This window comes from Syngnathus typhle, linkage group LG5 (genome assembly GCF_033458585.1).
Source record: "Syngnathus typhle isolate RoL2023-S1 ecotype Sweden linkage group LG5, RoL_Styp_1.0, whole genome shotgun sequence".
NCBI classification, from domain to species: domain Eukaryota; kingdom Metazoa; phylum Chordata; class Actinopteri; order Syngnathiformes; family Syngnathidae; genus Syngnathus; species Syngnathus typhle.
In genome coordinates this window covers 4,369,571-4,388,313 of record NC_083742.1, presented here as the reverse complement: position 1 = coordinate 4,388,313, position 18,743 = coordinate 4,369,571, and the positions used below count along the sequence as shown (strand labels likewise).

The following is an 18,743-nucleotide window of genomic DNA, read 5'->3' as shown; positions in this document are numbered from 1 at the left end:
CACGGTGAGGGGTATCTGAAAATCAGAGCAGAGTTTTAACTCGCAAACACCTGGTAACAGAGGTGAGGAAACGGGAAACACCTCCTTAAAGTAAGCCTTAAGAACTTTACAGGTTAAGATTAGTCGCAAATAAGTGGTGCATCAATGTCCTTGAGCATCCTGCATTGTTTGAAAATGAGAATGGTCGCTAGTTTCAATCCCTGCTATGTGTACAAATTATATTCAAAATGCATTTTTTTACAATAAACTTGAGAGCCTCCCGTTCATTTTCAGTGGGAACAGTGTTGTTGGTCTCCCTTTTTTGTTAGTGCGTCATAGTCTGGAGTAAAATTTGTTGTGGCAATTCTTAGGCGAGATCCGAGGTGTTGGTCCGTTTACCTTGATCTGTGACGGGTTGATGTTGATGTGGCTGAACGTCACGTCGCGTACGTCGAGCCAAATTGGCCACTCTTTTTTTAACATTCGGCACTCACTTCTTTTTTTCGGGCCACTCATTTTAATGGAAGGATTCCAGGGGAAGGTTTGTGGGTGGCTTTAGCTCAAAACTGCATCCGAAAGCTCAGCGCGCGAATTATAAGAATGCTGTCGTCAAAGCCCACGCTCTAAATTCGGGACTGATACGAATAGAGCGAGAGTGCGCCAAGTCCGTACTACTGAGTACGTACGTACACGCACTTGTGAGTGTGCACCGAGCTTTCTGACACGGCTTCCGGTAGTAAATGCGCAGGCGAGCGCTTCGCCATCTACTGGGAAAACGCAGTCATTGCAGGCAAAATGACCAAAAAAAAAAAAAGTTTAATAATACAATTTGTTCAGGGTTGGCGGGCCGGATTAAACGGTCCCGTGGGCCGGATGTGGCCCGCGGGCCGTAGTTTGCCCACCCCTGGCCTACACCTTGGGTCTTGTCTGGTGTGGTAGATCTTGGCCTCTATTGCTCTGGTGTTCAGAGCCTGTTCCTGTGCAGCCATGATGAGTGCCTCTGTGCTGTCCTTCAGTCCAGCTTTTTCCAGCCATTGGTAGGATTTCTTGATGTCAGCCACTTCACTTATCTGCCGATGGTACATCCCATGTAGGGGTTTGTCCTCCCATGATGGTGTCTCTAGCCACTCGTCCTCTGTTTGCCATTGTCTGAGACATTCACTGAGCACGTCATCCGTCCGGGCCTTTTCCTTGATGTACTCATGGATCTTGGCTGTTTCATCCCGAACAGTGGCTCTCACACTCAGTAGTCCTCGGCCTCCTTCTTTACGGCTAGTGTACAGTCTCAGGGTGCTGGACTTCGGGTGGAACCCTCCGTGCATGGTTAGGAGCTTCCGTGTCTTGACATCTGTCGTCTGCGTCTCTTCCTTTGGCCAGCCTATTATTCCTGCAGGGTATCTGATGACTGGCAGGGCGTAGCTGTTTATTGCCCGGATCTTGTTCTTGCCATTTAGCTGACTTCTGAGGACTTGCCTTACTCGTTGTAGGTATTTGGCTGTGGCTCCTCTCCTTGTGGCTTCATCGAGGTTGCCATTTGCTTGTTGGATACCAAGGTACTTGTAGCTGTCCTCAATGTCTGTTATTGTTCCTTCTGGGAGTGAGACCCCTTCTGTATGGACTACCTTCCCTCTCTTTGTCACCATGCGACCGCACTTCTCTAGTCCGAATGACATTCCAATGTCTGTGCTGTAGATCCTGGTTGTGTGGATCAGTGAATCGATGTCTCGCTCGCTCTTGGCATACAACTTTATGTCATCCATGTATAGGAGGTGACTGATGGTGGCCCCATTTTTGAGTCGGTATCCGTAGCCAGTCTTGTTGATTATTTGGCTGAGGGGGTTCAGACCTATGCAGAACAGCAGTGGGGACAGAGCATCTCCTTGGTATATGCCACATTTGATGGAGACTTGTGCAATTGGGTTGTAATTGGCCTCAAGGGTTGTTTTCCACAGTCCCATCGAGTTTGCAATGAAGGCTCTCAGGTTCCTGTTGATGTTGTACAGTTCCAAGCATTCAGTGATCCATGAGTGTGGCATGGAGTCGTAGGCTTTCTTGTAATCAATCCAGGCAGTGCACAGGTTGGTGTGTCGAGTCTTGCAGTCTCGGGCGACTGTTCCGTCAACCAGCAGCTGGTGTTTGGCTCCTCTGGTAAGGCTGCCTATGCCTTTCTGTGTTGTGCTCATGTATTGAGCCACGTGTACACTTATCTTAGCCGCTATGATGCCTGACATGATCTTCCATGTTGTAGGGAGACAGGTTATTGGCCGATAGTTGGATGGGACTGTACCCTTTGTGGGATCCTTCAGGATCAGGATTGTGCGTCCTTCAGTTAACCATTCGGGGTGAGTTCCAACTTTTAGTAGCTGGTTCATTTGTTCTGCTAGGCGCTCATGGAGTGCAGTGAGCTTCTTAATCCAGTAGGCATGGATCATATTTTGCCCGGGTGCTGTCCAGTTCTTCATACCTGAGACTCTCTCTTGGATGTCTGCCACAGTGATGGTAACTGGGTTCTGCTCAGGGTGGTTGCTGTGGTCTTCTCTTAGAGAGACTAGCCATTGTGCCACACTGTTGTGTGATGTGTCCTTCTCCCATATGCCCTTCCAGTATTGCACAGTCTCCAGCCTTGGTGGGTAGACAATTATTAGTGATATCAGGAACCTTACATGGTAAATACTGTATACAAAAATGCAGCATTCTACAGTATAGTGAAGTGACGGCACATCTAAAGACGTCTAAATCTGATAGAAGGCAAGAGATTTCATCACATTGCTTGCATATATATATAATTTATTTATTTATTTCAATTTTTGGGCGGGTCAAATCATAAATCGAGTCTGTGAATTTGAAATTATACTAGTGTTTTGGATCATTGTACTTTTAGTTTAAACTTTTAAATCAGACAAAATAGTCAAATGAATATTTATGATGCAAAACACACAACGAATTAAAATTTGCTCTGTTTTATATTCTTCTAGTCAGCAGCCAGCTGCCGGGGTAGCATACACCCACCCAACAACGGTGGCCAGTTATACAGTTCATCAAGCACCTGTGGCAGCTCACACTGTGGCAGCAGCCTATGCTCCCACAGCAGCAACCGTAGCTGTTGCTCGGCCTGCGCCTGTCGCAGTGGCTGCTGCGACTGCTGCAGCATACGGGGGATACCAGCCAACCCATGCTACAGCTGACTATGGCTACACTCAGCGGCAGCCTGAAGTTCCGCCACCACCACCACCCGTCACCTCACAAAACTACCAGGTACACAACTTGATTTTATGATCCTGTATGTCGTGTGTAACTAAGCATACTGTACAGTAAGACTGAAGTGTGTGTCTCTAACTGGGTCTCCATTACAGAATAAGAAGAACAAAATTAAAGTGGTTTGTTCAATTTTGATAAAGTACAATTGCGACATCTAGCTGTTTTGCTTCTGATACGTAATTCTCGGAAAATCCCTTAAAATGTTCTCGCAGCATTCACACCTGCGTTGAGAAGTAAACAGGTGGGGTCCGTGCGCAAACGTGCAGCGCTACTGTCAGGTTTATTTCGATGACTGAATAACTATTAAGAGAAGAGCAACAGCAAACAAACAACAAGTGAGACAGAATATTAAGTCTGTATGCACTCCCGCTCTTTTTATTTGGATTTGCCCTACCCACAATTTGTGAGACAAGCCCCTAAAGCAGTGCTTCTCAAATAGTGGGGCGGGCGCGGTGCTATACCTGGGGGGGCGCGTGTGACCCTGGGGAACAGGCTTTTTTTTGGCAGTACTAGAATAAAGTGTAATTGCGCATCTTCACAGCAGGGGGCAGTGGCGCTCTCATTGTTACTTCTGTGACGTTTGCGACAGTGCAACATTTTACGACTTACAAGACAAATTAGGATAGTCACGGTGGGGAGGGGGGTGGGGGGGGCGAATAGTTGTCTTCTTGCTAGGGGGGGGGCGTAACAGAAAATAATTGAGAAGCACTGCCCTAAAGGAAGGAGGGGGAAAGCATGTGGGCTTTGCCTCGTAAGGAAAAATCACTAGGTGTTTACATACTAATAAAAACATCTGGGAAGAGGAGTTTGAGTGGACTGGATACAGAAGAGAAAACCTTTGACCTCTAGTTAAAACATAGCAATGGGAGTTTACGACATTGTGTAGGATGCAACAAGCTAAGTTATTTATTACTGGTTATATGTATACATTCCAACCTAATCCTACGATCAAGATAGTTCGGAAACCCTGACTTTAATGGTCACTTGGAGGTTCATCTGGGGTGCAAGACAGCAATGAGGCATGTTGTCTAACAAAGTGGTCTTTGTTAGAAAGGAACGGTAGATGTCGTCTTTTTTGCTGAGTTGTCACTGAGTTGCCAGCTGCGTCCTGTCTGACCCAGCTGTAATCTCTCTTCTGTGGTACATCATAAAAACAGCAAGGCCAAACAGCAAGCATATATTGCAGTACTATTGGGGTTGAGCATTGATTAGAGAACGCATGATAACATATATATATATACATTTTCCTAACAGCTACACAGGGTGGTCAGTATCACCCCCTGCAGTAGGGCAGGGCGACATGGCAAAAAATATTATCACAATTTATTTTTCACAGCATTTGATCTCGATTATCTAGTTTAAGTTCCATTAGTTTCCAAATTATATATATATATATATATATATAAAACAATTCCCCCCTGTTCTCAGAGACCAACTCATCACCTAAAAGCGGCCACTTCAAAAAGATTTTCAGCCGTAGGATCACAATTCATAAGAACAAATTTACACTCGGGAGGAGATTGAGCCTTAATAATCAATGTCAGAGTCGGGAAACAAATCGGACAGGTTTACCACAGGAGCTTCAAAGATGGAGCCATCGCCAGAGCGACAACCCTCGTCAGTCGCAAAGTTGTCCCCTTGGAGCAACGGAAAAGTCTCAGCTGCTGGAGAGATAGCAGTTGTAATTAACCTGTTAATTAGAGACCGGAGACACGGAATACAACAACATCCACACAAGGTCAAAACAGCAGAAAAAACGGCAAGAGACTAGGACCGAGGAAACCAGGGTACGGTACTGTCCGAACACGTTTAGCCAGTCGTTCCAAACCTCCGTGTTCACTCCACTGTGTTCCTTCATTTTCCCATTCAAGGTCCTCAGGCCCTCAAGGGCCTGGGACAGGCTTCCATCAGCGGCAGTATTATTTGGAATAAATGTGCAGCATTGCTCACCAAACATAGCGCAGACACCACCCTCTTTTGAGAGTAGCATGTCAAGGGCCATTCGGTTCTGGAAAGCCATGAGGGAAGTCGCGGCCAGTTGGGAGTGGACCGCCCTGAAACCCGCTTCGGTCCAATTTCCAAGCCTCTCCACGTTGTAATGGATGTAGTTGATCCTGTCGACATTTTTGTTAAGAGTACACCACCAACACAGGGTGGATTCAAGACCAGCTGCTATCTGATTCACCAGCTTACACTTATCCGGTACTCCTCTGGGAACACCAATTGCATCAATTTTGGTCAGATCATCGTCGGCTCTCAAATTCAAAGATATTTTGTTTTTTACCAGCTTTTTTTTCCAGATCTTGGAATGTTGATACATATACAATTTAGCTTGACTACATTCTCTGAAAGCAATGGCTTCTTTTTCCTTTCTTCAATGGATATTACTGTATAAAATGCTCTGTCACACATTTTACAATCCAATAGACGTGATAGACTTCACACGATCTTTGATCAATGGTGACGGTACAACATAAAGCAATGGTCGCAAACCCATACATATGACATATTCAATTGTCTTTACAGCTTGTTTTGCCATTAGCAATCAATTGTTTCGTTTAGCAGTTTACTCTTTTACTAATTACCTGAAACAAATTATTCACATTCACTTTAGATATATTCATCCCATTCTTTAACATCTACAGCGGTTGTTGACAAAGTACACATATAAACATCATACTTTCATGGAAATCCAGATCTGACACAGCAGATCATCCTGCAAAGGTCAAATTGATCTTTTAAATTGCTACAATGCAGCATAATTATTTGTTTGGAGTGATCATTATAAGTTGTTCACTCATCTCTCCCCTACTCATTATGACTTAGTTCCCACAAATACCATATTGCTGAAGTTAACAAAGTGGCAACAAAGATAGCCACCTTTCATGCAATAATGTCATTGTTCCATTTTCTTGTCCCCGGCATTTCTCTGGTAAGGCTCCCTTTGGGTCACTTTTTCCGATTGAACGTTACCTCAAAAGAAATTACCCTTTTTTAATTTGCTAGGACCACCTCAACTGACCTTTCTGCTATTTTAATGGCAGTTGACGTAATTATCAATATTCAATGTGGACCTTCCCCCTTGGAAGAACACCAGTGTTTTGTTTTCAATGCTCTTAATGAGAACGTGCTTTGTTCTTTTTGCCTTTAAAATATTAATTATAAATATAAAATGTAAATGCCAAATTTGAATCATCCTTAGTTTCCCACTTGGTTTTAAAACATGGTAATCTATATTGTCGCCCAAACAATCTTTCATACGGGGTTAAACACACAGTACCTGTAATATTTATGTACAGTTTGACCAGCTCTAAACATTTTGTCCATGATCTTCCATTTTTTCCATGCACATTTTCAGTCTTTATACCAGTTCTGTCACGAGAATTAATTTCCGAAATCCCATATCTCTGTATTATTTCTTTACATAACGTTTTTGCCACTGTTAAGGCATTCAGTGTTTTTGTTGAAGCCAATTCAAACCATTTTGAGAATGCATCTATTATGACCAGGCATTATAACCCTGTGGATTGCGTTTAGCACATGTTAAACAACCTCTACAATTTTTTTCTTTTTCTTTTTTGTTTTGAAAACGTTTTGAATATGAATCAAATCCGTATGTTGTATAAAGCTGACTGACCTGCCCCATTATCCCTCCTCTTGAGCCATGCGACACACAACCATGGCTCAATATTGCCGCCCATTTGTATAGGTTTTTTGTAGGACAAGTCAGTGTTCTGGTAATTTATAGATATCATTCTTCACTCATGCCCCTCTTTTCGTCCCTAATTGAATGTCAGTCTATGGACTTTGTCGCTGCACTTCTTTAAAAACGTTTCAGTAATTTAATCTGCTTCTTGTGTGAATAAAATTTGAAGCGTCTTTTGCACTGCAGCTATGCGGTTCCGTCTGCAAGCTTGCCACCTCCTGAACCTAATCAGCTCCCCGTGTGTGTGCCCTGCACACATGCATATAACTATTTTTCGTGGCAATTGGACTGCTTCCACAACTAGCCTAGCCGTAGTTTCTTGTAGTTTCTCCAGCTACTTTTCAATCATTTCCTCATCGTTTATCACAAGAATCTTAGTAATTTGAATGTATGTTTTATTTTACCCAATTGTATGATTTAGAGAATCCATATGTAGTAAAGTGTTGTATTACTACATATGATTTCATCTCCATTTAATTTGACACACCTTTCAAAATGCTTCTCAGTGTCCCAGTGCACACGTGCTTTGCGTGTGTAACTGGCCGTCCCAACCCGTGTTCCACATCCCAATCTCTCCTCCCTCCAGGTGTCAAACCAATCAAGATAAAAAACAACAAAATAACCGGCAGTCAATTAATATAATAGTAAATTGTTGTTGTTTCTTAACTTTAACTAACTCAATCACTCTCCTATTCCCAAATGCAAAAACTTGTGTAGTCTTGACACAACCAATCGACTATTTCTTCTAAATTTAGCTTTGAAATGTTATTTAATAATTTTGCTCCATCCAATTCCAGAAAGCAAGTTCTTTCCATCTCTCAAATTTTGTTTCATCAGGGCTAGGCATTAATGCAGTGTGGACCAGTTTCTGCCCACCAAAAAAATTGCTTGCTTTTCTTTTCTTCTTATTTTCACAAAATTGCTTTTTTTTTGCGGTGCAAATCAGATAGACTACAGTCTAGCAAATCCTCCTGTGCACCTACATTAGCCAATCCCAACACACAACACTGACAGCACACAGACAACCCAATAACCTTCAGCAGAGACACAGCTCATAAACAACACAAACAAACAACGCTGCGCAAACGTCATCCTCCATTTCGACGCCCTGGTTAAACTTTTGTTTTCTCATCAGTGCCCTTTATCCTTCATGCAAACATTGTCACATCCTCCTTAAGCATCACCCTGCTTCAAACATTCAAACATTTTCTGAGAAACTCACACTTTCCCTGCTTCGCCCGCAGACACAGCACCCCTCGTGCGAGGGGGGGGGCGCAGCATCAATGTTGATTGGTCACAGGCTGGCCATTTCCTGCAACAACCATGATGCCGGCCCACCGCCCCCACGAGCATAGCAATGGCCCCGCCCCGCGACAACGCGCGAGCGCAGGCACGCTTATCAGTTTCACCTTCTCAAAGGGCCGGCCAACTTTGCCGTTGCCCCCTTCATCATGTTCACCTTCAACATCTTTCAGTCTTCTACACAACATTTGCTGTCTCTTATTCTCGTCCTATCAAGCCACCATTGTAGTCACTTCCTGCCACACACGTCTTATTTTCTCTACTTCCACACACTGCTCATCTTAGTTTCTCCAACCAACTTAAACACACCATCATCCACTTCTCAATTTCCCTATTATTGCTCAACAGACTCCAGAACATTCTCCATTACTGATTTCTTCCATAGGACACACATCTCTCTCGCACTCATACACACACTCATTCATGAGGATCCTCTGCGCGCACACGCACACACACACCAGCACAAAAGGATGACGCACAACATATAAGAACACATAGAACGCACTAAGAACACCTTTTTGCTTGTATTACTTGTCAGATTTATTCTCTATTTTACTCTTAGAAGCTCTTTGTAATTCTTTTCCATCTATTTAGCAAATTTTAACTTCAGTGTTTCTTTATATTACTTTATCCTTTGAACACATATCTCCTGTATATTTAAGCTAATTTTTCTTTAATTTTGGCAGCCAGGTTCCCACTTCATTACATGGAAACCTGATTTGATTTGATTTTGGCCTAGTCATAACTGGCTTTGTTAATTTGTGCAGTCACGTGCCGTGTGACCATTTTCTCCGCAATTCCAGCATTCTATTGGAGGTTGCACAACTCCTCTTCCTCGGCCGCTAAAGCATGGTAAAAAGTGTCACTATCCTGGTCTACCAGAAAAGTGCCTTTTGAAGCTTTCATTTGTTTTTGTTTTTGTTTGTCTATTCATGCATTTGCGGATACAACTTCGCTATGATCTTTAGTTTTGAATTTGTAGCATGTGTTTTCTCTTCTTGCTCTTGTACTGCTTCTAGTTCTCCCTCAAATTTATATTTTTTAACCCATTTATCGAAATCTTTTTTAAGTCTGTTGGGATCCTGCCTTTCAATTATTTTCCAATCTTTGCATTTTAGTTCATGTCGGGGTCGGGACTTTCGCTTACTATTTAAGTTTCCCATGGCTTATTTTTCTAAATTTTGGAGTTGGTAGTCTGAATGGCACCTACAGTGTCCTAAAACCAACTTTATTCACAGGACAGTGGTTAAAAATTCGATGTGTGGTAAGTCTCCTTTCACCTCCCCGAAGGGAGCGGAGAGTTCTTTGCCTCTGCACCCACACAAAGCCACTGTTTACAATCCTGTGTGTTTATATTGAGGAGCGCTCAAATGAGATCACTCTCAGTCAAACCGTACACAAGCATACCACGCGCGTTTTTAAACAACCGAGGAGTCCGCCCCTCCTGCTGCGGAATTTAACTAGCTTGAAAGCTAGGGGGCTCCACATCCGCCCTTGCGGAATTTAACTGTTTCTAATTGCACTTGATAGGGTCTAGAATTCTCAAGGTTTTAAGTGTTTTAAGTGACCTCTTGTCACAGCTCATTCATTCATTTTTAGTAGAATTAATATTCCTACTCACGGTCTGCTGATTCTCTTCCTCGGAAGATCTCGTCAACCCTCCCGGTGTCCAGCCGGACTGATCGAGACAGTCCCGTCAAAGGGCTTTTGTTTACCTCGGCCGAGGATTTTCGCCTGCGTCGAAGAGTCCGCTGGACCCGCCAGGTGTGTCGAGATCCCGGACGAGCCCCCAATTTCTGTCAGGTTTATTTCGATGACTGAATAACTATTAAGAGAAGAGCAACAGCAAACAAACCACAAGTGAGACAGAATATTAAGTATTTTCTCGCGAGGAGTGCAGTACAGATAGCTTACAACAATATGTACATAGACTAAATCTCTGTATGCACTCCCGCTCTTTTTATTTGGATTTGCCCTACCCACAAGTTGTGAGACAAGCCCCTAAAAGAAGGAGGGGGAAAGCATGTGGGCTTTGCCTCGTAAGGAGAAATCACTAGGTGTTTACATACTAATAAAAACATCTGGGAAGAGGAGTTTGAGTGGACTGAATACAGAAGAGAAAACCTTTGACCTCTAGTTAAAACATAGCAAGGGGAGTTTTACAACATTGTGTAGGATGCAACAAGCTAAGTTATTTATTACTGGTTATATACATTCCAACCTAATCCTACGATCAAGATAGTTAGGAAACCCTGACTTTAATGGTCACTTGGAGGTTCATCTGGGGTGCAAGACAGCAATGAGGCATGTTGTCTAAAAAGTGGTCTTTGTTAGAAAGGAACGGTAGATGTCTTCTTTTTTGCTGAGTCGTCACTGAGTTGCCAGCTGCGTCCTGTCTGACCCAGCTGTAATCTCTCTTCTGTGGTACATCATAAAAACAGCAAGGCCAAACAGCAAGCATATATTGCAGTACTATTGGGGTTGAGCATTGATTAGAGAACGCATGATAACATATATATATATACATTTTCCTAACAGCTACACAGGGTGGTCAGTATCACCCCCTGCAGTAGGGCAGGGCGACATGGCAAAAAATATTATCACAATTTTTTTTTCACAGCATTTGATCTCGATTATCTAGTTTAAGTTCCATTAGTTTCCAAATTGCCCCTTTTATAGCATCTGCACTGAAAACTAGGGATGCACCGAAAATTCGGCCACCGAAAATCTTCGGCCGAAAATGACCCAAAAGTGCATTTTCGGTTTTTGGCCGAAAGATCTAAATCACCGAAACAACACGGCCGAAACTTGTGATGACGTGAGCAAACAGCGCACCCAGCACGCGGGGAAACGGGATAAGAGCCAGAATGTCTGCGGTGTGGACTGATTTCACTATCTCAGAGAAAGACCCAGATGGATAGCGATTTGCAAAACATGCAATGCTGAAATTTCAAGAGGGGGCATCTGCAAAAATTGTTGTTGGATTTGTTGTTGATAAAGGCTATGGTAACCATTGTTTTGATACACTTTTATGTTGTACACACAACAAAATTTAAAAGGCACTTGACTTATGCACTTTGTGTTTTTATAAGAGAACATATTTAATTTTAGAGTCTTTCAGCAGCCCAGTCAGTTATAAGCCTGTAAATTATTATTTAATGTACACATGAGTGGGGTCAAGTTAAACATTTTGATTTTATTTTATTTTATTTTTGAATTTTAATTTATATTGTGCATTGTTGTAATGTCAGTGCTAAATAAATATTTTCATACTTTTGTAACTGGTTTATTGCAATGCCTTGATTTTAGTGAGGTTAGTACACATGTAGCTATAAATGCTGTGGTTCTAATAACTGACATAATCATTTCTTTCGGTTTTCGGCCTTAGTTTCCTCATTTTTGGTCTTCGGTTTCGGCCAAGAATTTTTATTTCGGTGCATCCCTACTGAAGACTGAAGGTACGAGAAATTACTACAACATTTTATTAACATACAAAGTGAATCCATCCATCCATTATCATTATCACGAGGGTTGCGGGCATGCTGGAGCCTATCCCAGCAGTCATCTGGCAGTAGGCGGGGCACACCCTGAACTGGTTGCGAGCCAATCGCAGGGGACACAGACACGAACAACCATTCACACTCGCACTCACACCTAGGGACAATTTGGAGTGCTCAGTTGGCCTGTTTTGGGGATGTGGGAGGAAACTGGAGTGCCCGGAGAAAACACACGTCGGCCCGGGTAGAATGTGCAAACTCAACACAGGGACGGCCGGAGGTGGAATAGAACCCGCACCCTCCTAACTGTGAGGTGGTCGTGCTAACCCAGGGGTGGGCAAACTTTTTGACTCGCGGGCCGAATTGGGTTCTAAATTTGGACCGGAGGGCCGGACCAGGAGCAGATGGACGTAGGCGTTGTGTGAAGTCATATAAGCGACCTGTAAAGGTCATTGCATAAAAGATCTTGGCCTTTAGTAGGTAGTAAAGCATGGATATTCCAAACAATTTTTTTGAAAACAAATGCATTTATTAACAGCATTAAAAAAATAATTCACTAAAAAACTGCTATCAGTGATTCTCATAAAATACGACACTGTTATTATGAATAACAATCTCCATCACTTCAGTGCCTGCAGGTCAGATTAATGAAAGATGTTTATCTTATGAGATCACATCAAACGGCAAACATTCTGACCAAATATATCATCTTGAAGAATCGGTGAAAGCATACATCCAAATAAAGTAATCAAAACAGCAACACGGTGAGGGGTATCTGAAAATCAGAGCAGAGTTTTAACTCGCAAACACCTGGTAACAGAGGTGAGGAAACGGGAAACACCTCCTTAAAGTAAGCCTTAAGAACTTTACAGGTTAAGATTTGTCGCAAATAGGTGGTGCATCAATGTCCTTGAGCATCCTGCATTGTTTGAAAATGAGAATGGTCGCTAGTTTCAATTCCTGCTATGTGTACAAATCATATTCAAAATGCATTTTTTTACAATAAACTTGAGAGCCTCCCGTTCATTTTCAGTGGGAACAGTGTTGTTGGTCTCCCTTTTTTGCTAGTGCGTCATAGTCTGGAGTAAAATTTGTTGTGGCAATTCTTAGGCGAGATCCGAGGTGTTGGTCCGTTTACCTTGATCTGTGACGGGTTGATGATGTGGCTGAACGTCACGTCGCGTACGTCGAGCCAAATTGGCCACTCTTTTTTAACATTCGGCACTCACTTCTTTTTTTCGGGCCACTCATTTTAATGGAAGGATTCCAGGGGAAGGTTTGTGGGTGGCTTTAGCGCAAAACTGCATCTGAAAGCTCAGCGCGCGAATTATAAGAATGCTGTCGTCAAAGCCCACGCTCTAAATTCGGGACTGATACGAATAGAGCGAGAGTGCGCCAAGTCCGTACTACTGAGTACGTACACGCTCTTGTGAGTGTGCACCGAGCTTTCTGACACGGCTTCCGGTAGTAAATGCGCAGGCGAGCGCTTCGCCATCTACTGGGAAAACGCAGTCATTGCAGGCAAAATGACCAAAAAAAAAAAAGTTTAATAATACAATTCGTTCAGGGTTGGCGGGCCGGATTAAACGGTCCCTTGGGCCGGATGTGGCCCGCGGGCCGTAGTTTGCCCATCCCTGTGCTAACCAGTGCTCCACCGAGCCGCCATACAAAGTAAATAACAAAGCAAATTAGATTCATTAAGAGGAAAAATAATTATAAAATTACTCAACGGTAAAACAAAGGTAGAAATTGCATTTGGGGCTATGCTGGACCCAAAATACACAAATTGACCCCTTGTGGAAAATGAAAAAAAAAGTAATAATTTTCATGCTTTCCTTGTAATCATTTCAGTAGTACTTCATACCTTCATACCCTTTTCAAGTATTTGTTTGCACTGAAAACTGAAGAAACTAGAAATTACTTTGTATTAAATAATAATAATACATTTCATTAAAAAGCGCCTTTTAGGTCACTCAAGGTCACTTTACAAAGAGTTAAAAACAAATTCAAACAATAGCAATCAGTAATAGTAAACACATCATCATCATCATCGGTTTAAAGTCCGCTTTCCGGGCGCCGCTGGGTTAGACTGGATTCTCAATATGGCTTTCTTCCACCGGGGACGGTGGTCCATGGCCATCTCGTGGTTGAGAGTCCTATACTGAGAAAATGTTTGGAGCAAAACTTTTTCCAGCCGGATGCCCTTCCTGACACCAACCCAAGGGGAAATTGATTTTCTGTAGGGGTTGACTCCCTTAACCCATTCCTCTCCCGAGGAGCCCACTGGGCAGTGGTACTATTTAACCCATAGTTGGGGGCTGGTTCGTGGGCACCAGGGCATGTCTGCACACCGGTGGGCCTGCGTGCCGGACGTCTAGGGGCCAAACCTCCTCCGAGTCCCTTGTAGTTTAGCCTGGGTCCGTGTTGTACCCAGTTACCATGTGTCGCCGCGTGGAGGCACTACATAGGGCTTGCTGTTAGAGAGGCTATGTACTGGCAGGGAGAAACTTACGCACTCGGCTCTCCCGTTCGCATACTGCTCGCCAGCGGTGAGGGTTGACAGTGAGAAGTGACATGCACTGGGCACTCCACCAACACTCCACCAACACACTAGACTCATCATAACAACCCGACCTGGTCTTATGAAGTCAGACACACAGTAAACACAGTAAAACGGTAAAAACAGCCGGTGAGTAGCGGCAGCAAGACGAGCCAGCGTGCACTCAGACCGAAAGATCCATTAATCGTTTTTTTCCGTGTATAGTGCGCAAAATTTAACTAATTTATTGTCCTAAAATCTGGGGTGCGCATTATACATGGGTACAAAAAAAAAAAAAAAACTAATTTTTTTTTTAAATTTTTTTTTTTTTTTTTTAAAGTCCCAATGATCGTCACACACGCAGGGAGGCAATGGGTCCCATTTTTATAGTCTTTGGTATGGTCTTAACTAGGCTGGATGTAATTTTTTTTGTTGCCGTTGATTTCTCCGACTGCCCGTAAACGCACCACCGCGCTTCGTGCGCGCACGGGACAGCAAACGAGCAGGTGATCGAGCAAGCGTCTGATACGAGAGCATTGCGGTCGCATGGAGCGTGTTTGAAGTGAACAGCAGAGAAGAAAGGCAAAGTGTTGTGAAATAAAATGCACAGAACGGATGCGCAAGACACGTCAGCTATATAAAGAGCGAGAGTTGTTTTCTTCCTATTAGTTTCAATTCACAGTTTAATTTGCAGTTTCAATCAGCAAATAACAAAATGCGTATTACAGGTAATATTTTATTTCACAACACTTTGCCTTGTTCCTTTGGTCTGTGCTGTTCATCCTAAAACACAAAGGCGCTCTTTAAGCAATGCGACAGTGAGCGCCCGGCGCGCTGCGGTTGCGCGACCGCACCATATTAAGCTCCCTGCGCAGTGCGCACTGAGGTCCACTTCAATTTTAGAAAGTACATCAGGACTTTAAAAATATCTTCTAAATTTCAGCGACGGCTCTGTCACAATAATCGACCAGCCCGGTGCAGTTGGGCGGTCGGCGGCGCGCTACGGTTGAGCGTTCTCTCGCGTGCTCTCTCTCTCGCTCTCTCTCGCTCTCGCACACACCCAAACCGGATATCATACGGAGGCCGCCATTACAGATGCGCAGAACGGATGAGCAAGACACGTCAGCTATATAAAGAGCGAGAGTTCAGTTCTCTACCTAAATCCGTATTACAGGTAATATTTTATTTCACAACACTTTGCCTTGTTCCTTTCTTCTCTGCTGTTCACTTCAAACACGCTCCATGCGCACGGAGCGCGGTGGTGCGTTTACGGGCAGTCGGAGAAATCAACGCCAACAAAAAAAATTACATCCAGTCTAGTTAAGACCATACCAAAGACTATAAAAATGGGACCCCTTGCCTCCCTGCGTGTGTGACGATCATTGGGACTTTAAAAAAAAAAAAAAAAATTACATTTTTTTTTTTTAAAAATTCATAAAAATTGGGTGCGTATTATACATGGGTACAAGCTTTTTTCCAGCATCAGCATGCCATTTTTAGGGGTGCGTACTATACATGGGGGCGCACTATACACGGAAAAAAACGGTAGTACAAACAATATTTTACTTAGCATTCACAAATTACTATTAAATAAGGTGAAAATATAAATAATAATAAAAATATTCAACAGTACAACATAGGTAGAAAAATTAATATTGGGTAATATTGTTGGAAAATAATTCAGATCACATGCATGCTGGTTCCAACAGCAGAGATATCAACTGAAGGAGTTGTAGAAAGGTATGATTGTACGAGTGTTGTATTTTCAGGACTCCTACTCCTATGGCCGGTCCACAGCTTCTGCTGTGGCATATGACAGCAAGCAGTACTACCAACAGCCAACTGCAACTGCAGTGGTTGCAGCTGCTGCTCAGCCCCAACCTACTGTTGCAGAGTCCTACTATCAAACAGGTGCTTTCTTGAATCTACCGTAATTTTCGGACTAAAAGTCGCACCGGAGTATAAGTCGCACCAGCCATAAAATGCCCAAAAAAGCGAAAAAAAACATATAAGTCGCTCCGGAGTATAAGTCTCATTTTGGGGGGGCAATTTATTCGACAAAATCCAACACCAAGAACAGTCATGAACGAGCAACAACAGGCTAAACGATAGGTATGCTAACGTGACATAAACACAAACTAAGAGCTGAAAACGGCCCTGACGTAAAATTCAGAGTTATTAAAAAAACTATTACATAAATAACACTACTAAAACAATCTGCGTCACTCCAATTCATTAATTCCATCAATCGTCCTTTGCGGCGCTGACGGCTCTTGCACTTCAAAATATTCCACAGGCCCATATAACGATATATAAATTATATATCAAATAACTATTATATAAGCAATAATGTTATCAAACCATCTGTGCACTCTAAATTATTAAATCCATCGATCAAATTCCTCGTCCTTTGTCAACATCGCCGCGCGTGCGCTCTGACGTCAGCCTTTTATTCCACAGATCTACTATATAACTATATTGTAGCGTTAACAAAGTTCAAGGAAAGATGTGGGTTTGGTAAACGGCTCTTTATTTAACAAAACAAACTTAGAGGCGTGTGGCGGCGTGGACTTCCAGCCACGGAAGTAGGAGAGCTCCATAGAATAGGACCGGACGTGCGTAAAAGCCATGACCGAGCCCCATCCACCGTCCTCGGACAACCACCCGGCTGAGCGCCGGCCCTCGACTTCCATCCACGAAGGTGAAAGACAGCTCGGTAGAGTAGGCCTGGGCGTGCGGAAAAGCATTGTCCGAGCCCGTTCCCGTGACTCCCGGTTCAAGATGGTGGACAGGTCTGCACGTCGTCAACCAGCTAAAGCGATTATCTAGTGTTTCTATGTATCTCTATGAAGCCAAATCCCAAAGCAGTAGTAGAAGAAGAAGCACATGTAATTGGCACTTTTCTGAAGGGCTGCTGACGTCAGCAGCGCGACGTCGCGCGTCACTCGACGGAGAGCTCCACTTTTGTGGATTGAAGTCAGGCGCCAGCGCTCGGCCGGGTAGCTGTCCAGGGACGGTGGATGGGGCTCGGTCATGGCTTTTACGCACGCCCGGTCCTATTCTATGGAGCTCTCCCACTTCCGTGGCTGGAAGTCCACGCCGCCACACGCCTGTAAGTTTGTTTTGTTAAATAAAGAGCCGTTTACCAAACCCACGTCTTTCCTTGAACTTTGTTAACGCTACAATATAGTTATATATAGGGGTGTAACGATACATCGATACACATCGATTAATCGATATAATGCTGTACGATTTATTGTTATCGATGCTAAACGTAAACATCGATTTATATCGCCGTGTTTGACCTCGGACATTAGACGCGGCTTTATTTTGAAATCCAGTTCATTGTTGCTTGCTTCCTCTTTCCGGGAGCAGTGCGCCCGGCGTTGTTGTGTTGTGAGCAGAGCAGGCACGTGAAAGGGGAGTCGACAACTAGTACGCTGCTCCTGGGCTGGTGCTATGGCTAGTGTCCAAAAAGCAGAGGAAATGTGCTCCCCTTTAGGCTTCAAGTCATTTGTTTGGAAGCACTTTGGATTCCAAAGAAAAGATGGCTCAACCGACAAGACACGTGCAGTTTGTAAATCCTGCCATGCGGTGATCAAATATTCAGGGAGCACAAATCTCGCCGCACATTTAAAGAAAAAACACGACATCAAAGTTCAGTGTTAAAATAAGCACTTTGTATATTGCAATACTCTTGTAATTTCCTAAATAAAGAGTTTGCAGTACCTTGTTGATTTTGCGTATGAATTGTTATAAATCAGGATATTGTTCTATATTTTTTATTAAAAAAAAAAATCGATCATAGAGCACTATATCGCGATATATCGTGAATGAATCGCAGCAGGCTTTAAGATATCGGCAAATATCGTATCGTAGTTCTTTGTATCGATATATCGTATCGTGACAAAACCCGCGATTTACAGCCCTAGTTATATAGTAGCTATGTGGAATAACGACGAGGCTGACGTCAGGGCGCACGCGCGGCGATGTTGACAAAGGACGAGGAATTTGATCGATGGATTTAATGATTTAGAGTGCACAGATGGTTTGATAACATTATTGCCTATATAATAGTTATTTGATATATAATTTATATATTGTTATATCGGCCTGTGGAATATTTTGAAGTGCAAGAGCCGTCAGCGGCGCGCACGCATTGTTGACAAAGGACGATTAATGGATTTAATGAATTGGAGTGACGCAGATGGTTTTATTAACGTGTTATTTATCTAATCGTTTTTTGAATAACTCTGAATTTTACGTCAGGGCCGTTTTCAGCTCTTAGTTTGTGTTTGTCACGTTAGCATACCTATCGTTTAGCCTGTTGTTGCTCACGTGTTGTTGCGACGCTGCGTCAGCAGCGCGGCGGTTGTTTACATAAAGGGCAAAGATTGACTCGAAGAGCTGCTGCTGACGCGACGTTGCGCTGCTGTCGTCACTTGAAATTCAAATTACAGTA

The 18,743-nt window shown here is 43.3% G+C and overlaps 1 protein-coding gene across 4 annotated transcripts in view; it reads left to right on the top strand.

The window, feature by feature from the left end:
• Positions 1 to 18,743, top strand: part of zfr (zinc finger RNA binding protein) — a 90,366-nt gene that overhangs the window by 8,537 nt on the left and 63,086 nt on the right. For all 4 annotated transcript variants that reach the window (XR_009714344.1, XM_061277598.1, XM_061277600.1 and 1 more), the window contains exons 3-4: positions 2,955 to 3,234; positions 16,051 to 16,192. Coding sequence is in view for 3 of the 4 variants with exons in the window: in XM_061277598.1 (XP_061133582.1) it covers positions 2,955 to 3,234; positions 16,051 to 16,192 (422 nt within the window). In the remaining variant the exon portion in view is untranslated. The remainder of the gene's footprint in view (positions 1 to 2,954; positions 3,235 to 16,050; positions 16,193 to 18,743) is intronic.